General features: G+C 40.8%; 1 protein-coding gene across 1 annotated transcript in view; it reads right to left on the bottom strand.

The window, feature by feature from the left end:
• Nucleotides 1–4065: 4065 nt before the first annotated feature.
• The window catches only part of Baldspot (elongation of very long chain fatty acids protein baldspot), a 24299-nt gene continuing 19108 nt past the window's right edge, over nt 4066–9256 (bottom strand). The window contains exon 2 of the mRNA XM_080267106.1: nt 4066–5296. Coding sequence (XP_080123232.1) covers nt 4741–5296 — 556 coding nt within the window. The 3' untranslated portion in view covers nt 4066–4740. The remainder of the gene's footprint in view (nt 5297–9256) is intronic.

The raw sequence follows: 9256 nt of genomic DNA, 5'->3' as shown, positions 1-9256 counted from the left end.
TTGCCAATGCCTCAATCCCCTAATAGATGCAATACAGCCTCCTCTTAACCAGGTTACTATTTCCACACTAGAGAGGTTTGATCTTTCTTATCTGTTTTTATCTATTGCCAATGCCTCAATCCCTTAATAGATGCAATACAGCTGCCTCTTAACCTGCTTACTTTTATCTATCTATCTATCTATCTATATCTATTGCCAATGCCTCAATCCCTTAATGGATGCAATACGGCCTTCTCTTAACCAGCTTACTGTAAAACATCTATCGCCTCCCCTTAACCCTTACCGTAATCTATCTATCTTTATCTACTGCCAATGCCTCAATCCCTTAATAGATGCAGTATAGCCTCCTCTTCACCAGCTTACAACAACAACAGATCTTTCCAAAGCTACGTAAGTGCGAGAGAAGCAAGGACAAAATTAACGGTACATCATTTATCTGGTTTGATTTATAAACTGGAATCCACAAATACTAAAATTTGTGCATGTAACTTCCTCTCTTCAACTTCCACCTTATAAATAATAATAAAAAAAGTATATAAAATTTTTGCATGCATTTTTTTTTTTTTTTTTTAAGTCTTGTACCTATAAAACTAAAAATTAATTTGTGCATCTAATTTTAAATGTTTCCATTCAAAATAAGTCCATGAAATCTAGTACTTTTCCTACCTTATTCTCCTGTGTTATTCTTGCTATCTTCCATGTTATTCTTGCTATCTCCTGTGTTATTCCTGCTATCTCCTGTGTTATTCCTGCTATCTCCTGTGTTATTCCTGCTATCTCCTGTGTTATTCCTGCTATCTCCTGTGTTATTCCTGCTATCTCCTGTGTTATTCCTGCTATCTCCTGTGTTATTCCTGCTATCTCCTGTGTTATTCCTGCTATCTCCTGTGTTATTCTTGCTATCTCCTGTGTTATTCTTGCTATCTCCTGTGTTATTCTTGCTATCTCCTGTGTTATTCTTGCTATCTTCTGTGTTATTCCTGCTATCTCCTGTGTTATTCTTGCTATCTCCTGTGTTACTCTTGCAATCTCTTATTTTCATCTTACTCTCCTTTGTCATTATACTCAGCTTAGGAGACGTAATTCAAAATACAGGGATTATACCAAGCCTTCAACAACCCATTAAACATTAGCAGACTCTCCCAAAACGGAATTAAACTGCCCCAAACCAGCACGACTGAAATTACTATCCTCACTTCAAAAATGGTCAATCTCTTCACTGTACTGATGGACTTTATATCCTTCAACTATCAGTAATTATATTCACCTCTGGAGGAATCTCTCGCACCAGAGGAATTACATATCAACAAAGCTTTCCTTAACCCTAAAAATTTAACAAGAAAAGCCACTGGAAGCAACACTAGGAAAAAAATAATAATAATAATAATAATGTGTATCCTCAAACTGAAGGGGTTGAAGTAATACATATCTCCTTTGGCAATTCAGTAAATGTGCAGTTCCCAAAAATCACCTACCTAGCAGAGAGGAATAATCATACAAAAAATAATAATAATAAAAAAATAAGTGCAGTTGTTTTATCACCGTACAAGAAGTGCCCTTTTTTTTTTTTTTTTTTTTTTCTAAATATAAGTAAGTTTCTTTGAGACTTCCTTAACTACTGTGATACCAAAACTGTCCTATTCTTGGTGTCAAAACAACCTGGATTTATATTTTGGCTTTTAATAGTGCAGTAAGATCCATTAATTCTCACACCATTTATTCTCAACATAATAATCACTGACTCCATTACCTTTTACTCTCAACATATTCTCAGCTTCCATGACTGTTTTCTTGTCTGGTAATATTCTGGTGGTCCCCAATCCAGTCTTGTAATATTCTGGTATTCCTTATTATGACCTTCAAATAAAAAAAAATGTACTAGCATACTGACTTTTCTGAATTAGGCAACTTTTAATTATTCAACTTATTAACTATACTAACTTCAAATTTAGGCATAATTTACATAGCTAATTAGGGAGTGAACTGAGAGTCTAAAAATGGAGATCTGGTCAGAAAAATCAATGTCTCTTTCATCACTGTTCAAATATTCCAGATGTTTATTGTACTGCCACTCAGGGTGGCTCGCCTGCTCAAACTGAAAAAGTCTACTTGGCCCATAATTAAGACACTCAGTGAGCACCAGTACATCTTGAAATGCTTAGAGTGGACTCGTTGGCCTGTCATAAAGGGGGTCAGGGTCCAGGATTGCCGCACCGAGGTGAACCAATGGATCCTGGACCCCCTGCTGCCGGTATGACGGAGACAGCCTTCGAGGTACTGCCCAGCAAGCTCAATGGTCATCACACTGGTGGATCTATGAGAGCTCTGACTGTCTCAGCGGCTCTCGTTACATTGAGGGCATCAAGCTAAGAGGGAACCTTGTGAACACTCTTGTAAGAGAATCTAGAGGGCTTGGACTGCAGCAGCAAGACCTTCACAATGATAAAGGGTGTGGGACCCCTCCGTCTTTAAACCAAGTCCTCCATGGGTGTTCTTTGATGCAAGTAATCCGCGTTGCCCAGCACAACAGGCTCGTGAACTACATTGAAGGGCAGCTGGAAAGAGCAAATCCCAACTGTTGTGTCAGGAAGGAAGTAATGTTATGTGCTGGACCAGTCATGAGATGGCCAGACCTTCTTATTGACACAGGGACCTTTATGGTTGTTCTAGACATGTGGGTTGTCTCTGACATACCGGTATGCTATGTTTCCTTGGACTCTGCCTTTGCATGTAAGGTCGAGTGTTATACCATGCAGGGGGTGAAGTAAGTGGCGTGTCAGTGGGCAGTCAGGCCCGCAGCCACAGTAAAGACTGTGACCTTTAACTGACGAGGGATGTTGGTGTCTAGAAGCACTGCGCCCCTGTTAAGGTTGGAGTTCACATCTGTGTTTAGTAAGCCTGGTGGTGGTATCCCTGGAAGGACTGGAGAACATTTTCAGATGCCAGTGAAGGAGGGACTGGAGGAGACGGAGTAGGCCTCCACAGTAACTGGAACTGCTGCAAATGAGGGCGCCATACGCCTGCCGGCTAGTCAGGCGGTGGTCCTCACCCTACGGACCGGGGCCTTGGGTAGGACCCTGGACTTGAGAACAGTCCACAGGCCGTAAGGCAATAGTACTAGCATAAGAACCTAGGAGTACTATATGGGGTTGCCGCCACACATCCCAAGTGATACAACATTACCACTCAATATTATGCTAATTCAAAACTTGTATTATTCAGACCATTTCTTTATAATATCAAATTTTAAATACTGGTACTCTATGCACTCCCTTTTCCAATGCTAAAATTTGGCCCAATAAATTATACCCCTTACAATACACCAGAAATTTCACCGTACAAATTACGCTGTCAAAATTGGTAAATTATTCCACACACGTCATTCTCTTACTTCAGTTTTCAACCACACTGAATACAGGATCTTACTGCATGAAATCAGAAGCAAAGTTACAACAGCCAAACCCAGCAATAGATTTTTTTTTTTTTTTTTAAATAGAATTCAGAGTATCATTTCAATATTTATACATTCATATGGTTAATGTTGCTTTTCGTTTTTTATTGATTATTTTTGAGGATAATTTTGGATAATCATTTCTAATTTATAGATTCAATGGGGTAGTTTTACTTTTTCCTCTTTTTTATGGAAAAATGCCTGAGAAATTCATCTATTGCTGAGGAATCTCTGGTGAAAAATCAAAATTCTATTATGTCTATGGCAGAGTTTTGTCTGGTTTGAAGATCAATCATTACTCCAAAAAAGTGGCATCAAAACAAGACCTAAATTGGCTAACCAGTATTTCATTACACATACAGCAAGTTGATTTGATTCAGCAGAGCCAAGAGAGAATTCACAATTAACTCTCTCATGATTGTAATAACTCTGGCACTTAGTTCAGCAAGTGCCAGATGACTAACTGGCTGATGGTGAGTCACAGGAGCCTGAAAGTGTTAGTGTGTGTAGTTAAATACACTGTGGACACAAGGAATTAAACGAAAGCCAACCTGAGGGAGGAATGAAGATAGGAGGAATGGGAGTGCAATGGAACAAATATTTTTCCTAGGTGGTTTGGATACATGGAATGCATCGGGAATGAAACTTCGATAAATGGGAAACTGAAGGAACGAGAGGGAGAGGAATAACATAGGTGGAATGCAAAGGATACAGTACATGGTAAATAATGATGGGAGAAGAGACAAAATAAAGTGGAAGGAGATGCATTAGTAAGAGGGTCTGTCATGGTAGGACAGGTCTTTACTGAGTAAGGACATATGCTTAGTCTTTGATGGAAGCAAGCAAACAGATATCAAGAATTATTTGTGAAATCGATATATACAGACTGATTGGCAGAGAGATCACTAAACAGATGCAAACTTCCAAATATTTTGACCATATGCCAATTTAGGTTCTTGCAAGATAGCACCACCATCCATTAAATAAGATCAATGACCGCTACTCAATATATATTACAAGCAACACATTGGCTTTAGATATATAATGAGTAGGTGGCTATTTTAGTTACTCTCATATATTGTGAAATACTCCAATATTTTGACCTTCCAAGATTTCAATGTTACATTACTATAATCTCACAATGACAAAAGAAAGGAGTATTACAGTATCAAGAGTAGACAATTAAATTCCATAAAGATCATCTAGACATTTTTCTTATTTTTACTCACTTTTATTCAAATAAAATTACTTTTACTCCATTTTATTCAAATTTCATTCATTTTTTGCTTTTATTCCAATTTTCCCTTACTCATTTTCCCATCATAGGCTAACGACTCCTGGCCCTTCCTGACCTGCTGTCCCCCTGATTGCTTGTTGCCTCCCACGTACGCCCGGCGGAAGAACCGGGCGAAGAGCACGAAGTAGGAGATGTACATGAGCAGTGAGACCTTGATATTGTCGTAGGAAACATGGCATTCGTTCCCAGCCTGCTTCACTTGGTAGGCCCAGATGTTGACGGCAGCTCCCATGATCATCTGTGCAAGCTGGGCAGTGGTGATGCTCATGGCGACCCAGCGGGGGACTCGGAATTTGAGGGCCTTCAGGGCGTAGTAGCTGTACATGACGCTGTGCACCAGGTAGTTCATGCACACAAACCAGCGGGCGGTGGCAATGTAGTCCGAGTAGGAGTACCAGGCATACAGGAGGACGGTGACGTGGTGGTACCAGTGCAGGAAGATGAGGGGCTGCTTCCTCAACACAATGAACACAGTGTCGCCCAGCTCTGGCACCTTGCTCAGCGTAAACATCCAGTTCCAGAAGCCTCCCACTCGGTTGTCAAGGAAGCTGAAACATAAAGGAAACCATAAATATCACAGATTTTAATGTGTGGGTAGGGTTCAGGCAAAAATCTTACACCCACCAAATCAAATACTGGTGGTGTAGTACAGTAAAAGTCCTCCAATCTGACCACCAATAATCCGAAGATCCCAATACTCCAATTTTGTCAAGGCTAAAATTTTCGATTTTTTCTGAGCTTTATCTAAGGATGTAGCAGCCATGGCTCAGTGGGTTAATGCGCTCCACTCTGACCGAAGGGTCGGAGGATCGAATCCACCCAAGGGTCATTGGCAGACATCAGGAAGGGCATCCGGTCCTAACATGCTACACACTCCAGTCCAAAAATCCTCTACCCAGGGGCAATGCCTTAGCCCTTCGGGGATACCTGGCGTAAATTCAAATTTATTATTATTTTTTATTATTATCAGGCTTGGAGTTGGATGTACCTGCCTGCAACTGTTCATTTCCAGTGAGTAAAACAATAACCCATATCATTATAAATGTTTATTTAATGATCATGTACAGTACATATTTCTACTGTTTTCAAAGGTTCCTCCCAATAGTTAGAAAAAAAACAATAGTCCACAAGACCCTCGGTCCCCTGCGATTCGGATTACAGGACTTATACTGTATTAATGTTTGTGGTTAGTGCTGCTATCTATTACAATGCCAGTCTGTTACTGTCAAAGTTTGATTTCTGTTTCCACTTGAGTATCCAACTACCCTCTGTGGATAAAATAAGCATCTAAAGAAGGTAAATGAGGTGACCTGGATGATTGTGGCTTTGAACCCCTGGACTGTGGATGAACTACTGTACCAGTCAAGTGTTCAAAAGCCGAAGCTACTAGAGACGAACAACACAAATGCTAATGGTATTTGCCCGAACCATCACCTGTGGTCCCCCCCCCTCTCTCAAAATCCACAATTACACTCTCTCCCACTCACTATGTACTCACCCTCTCATTCCCACTCAGTATGACTCCCTCCCTCCCAATCACTTAAACTTACTATGACTATCACACTTTCACTCACTCACTTTCATTAGCACACACATCCAGACACTTTCAAATCACCGCCATCCTTATCTCACTATCAGTCTGGTGACACCCCTTATCAAATGCTGTCCTGCGACCCCAGTGACAAGACCTGACAACATAACACCATCACTACGTAACAGATTTTGATAACATTACGGGTCGAGAGAGAGAGAGAGAGAGAGAGAGGTGGGTGGGTGGGTGGGGGGGGGAAGGCTCCATTCTCCATCCTGTCCTATCAAAAACAAATTCCACACAATATTTTTACTCTCATATTAAAGACTCGTTTTTACAGTAGGAAGAACACTGCCAGGAAAGTCCACACACTCCTCCTTCCTGCAAATAAGCACGAGAGTTAACGAGTGAGCGCTGATTGTAAAATGTGTTTGCGAAGCCAAGATAAGTTGCACACCTCATTCTTAATCTTTTAATTATTATTATTATTATCATTATTATTACTACGGTACGGTACTATTATTTGTTGCTGTACCTCATTCTTAACCGCTATTTTAGTAATTTATTATTAATTATTATTTGTAACATTCTCAGCCGTCATTTTTTTGTTCAATAATAATAATAATAACAATAATAATATGTGGGTAGGAATCTCTCTCCCCCCCTCTCATAAGTGGTCAGTATTGGAGTAAATACTGCTCTCTCCATCTCATCCAAAGTTATAACAAGAAATTAACATCAGAATCAGTCACGATGTGCAATAAAAATGTTGCACGACCATAATTACTGTCACTAAGCCAGCTGAAACAGACTGAAAATATAAAGTAAACGAGCAATTATTTATCTTAATACATAACAGCGTCAGTATTGTTGCATGCTGCCGAAATCTACACAAACTGGCCACATTCACGACTACTACATACGGTATATATATGAAAAATATATATATATATATATATATATGAAAAATGTGGAATACGTAAATATGAAAAATAATGTGATAGGTAAATATATAGGAATGAGTAATATGCAAAAATGAAATAAATATGCGTAATATGAATTTAAAAAAAAAATCACTGACGAGGATGTAAAAGAAAACGAGAACAAATGAGTAAATACTGTACACGGCTTATATCAGTGTTTATACCGTAATTGTCACTCAAAATAAAATAATAATAATAATAATAATAATAATAAAATAATCTTATCCTTCAGACACTGGTATGCCGTTCTGGAGGGCTAATATGGCGACGCACTGACTTCCGGTACAAGATGGGTTAGTGACGGCGTTTCTCTCTCTCTCTCTCTCTCTCCCTCCCTCCCTCTCTCTCTCTCTCTCTCCCTGCTTTCATTCTCTGCAAACTCATCCTCCTCTGTCTCTCACGCTGTTCTGCCCCCCACCCCGCCCCCTCCCTCCCTTCCTACCTCCTAAAATATAAACTTGCCCTTTCTTTCTCACCCGCCCTCCTCTCCTCCTTCCCTCCCCTCAAGGTTACACCTATGTCAAGGTAGACTGGAACGCGCACACGCACACACACACACACACACACACACACACACACACACACACACACACACACACACACACACACCTTTTCCGCTTTCTAGTCATGAACGTCAACTGATGAAAATATTTAGTGTACATATTTAATAAGGGTTGGGGTAATAACAATAATGAGAGAGAGAGAGAGAGAGAGAGAGAGAGAGAGAGAGAGAGAGAGAGTCAATGGACCGATGAAAGTGGATGTGATATTAAGACGAGGGAGGGAGGGAGGAAAGGGGGGGGAGAGAAAAAGGAGAAAGAAGCAGAGTAAGGAAAAAAGCAAGAACACAAAGGAAGAGACGGATGACTGAATGAATTAATGAAGGAAGGAAGGAGGGAGAAACTCGTGTACAGTGAGAGAGAGAGAGAGAGAGAGAGAGAGAGAGAGAGAGAGAGAGAGAGAGAGAGAGAGAGAGAGAGAGAATGAGGAAACAAAAGGAAGACGACCAAGGAAAGTAAACGGATGTAGTGATGGTGGTGGTTGTAGAAAGTGGTGTCTGTCACACACACACACACACACACACACACACACACACACACACACACATTTTTTTCCAACAATTCATTTTTTTTCTTTTTTAATGCCATTCTCCATGTCTCCTCCTTCACCGCTCTCTCTCTCTCCAATTTATCTCAATGTTTCTCCTTCCTGTCTTTTATGCTCTCCCCCTCTCTCACTTAACCTCAATCTTTTCTAACTCCTCTTTCCTCCGTCTCTCTCTTCTCTCTTACCTTTCCTCCCCTCTCTGCCCTCCTTTTCTCTCCTTTCCTCCCTTCTCTTCCCTCCTCCTCGACATCAATTTCTCTCCTCTCTTCTCCAGTTCCTCCACCTCCATTCCTTTTACTCCTCTCTCTCTCTCTCTCTCTCTCTCTCTCTCTTGTTTCTCCCTTCTCTCCTCTCCTCTTCCTCCCTCGTACCTCCCCCTCCTCCTCCCTTATCTAGACAAGCTGAAGAGGCGGCGACACTGATAATGAGAGAGAGAGGGAGAGAGAGAGAGAGAGAGAGAGAGAGAGAGAGAGAGAGAGAGAGAAATAGGTGCGGCTGAGAATTTTGGGGCTACTGAAATATCGTTGTGTGTGTGTGTGTGTGTGTGTGTGTGTGTGTGTGTGTGTGTGTGTGTGTGTGCAGCCTTGCCGTGGGCTGAAGTAGACCTACATACCTTCACCCTTTCACTCACCCCTCCCTCTCTCTCTCTCTCTCTCTCTTCCTCTTCCTTGCTCACTCACATAATGATCATCCAATACCCACTCTCTCTCTCTCTCTCTCTCTCTCTTCCTCTTCCTTGCTCACTCACATAATGATCATCCAATACCCACTCTCTCTCTCTCTCTCTCTCTCTCTCAAAAAACTCGGTAAGCACAGAGGGAAATTTTTTATATATATAAGAAAAGGGAGACTGCATTTCACCTTGTCCTAAGCTCCTGAAAAATTAT

This window comes from Coenobita brevimanus, chromosome 23 (genome assembly GCF_032717465.1).
Source record: "Coenobita brevimanus isolate Jiangsu-jjx chromosome 23, ASM3271746v2, whole genome shotgun sequence".
Lineage (NCBI taxonomy): Eukaryota > Metazoa > Arthropoda > Malacostraca > Decapoda > Coenobitidae > Coenobita > Coenobita brevimanus.
Note: the sequence above shows the minus strand (reverse complement) of the source record. Positions and strands in the feature narration are given on the sequence as shown.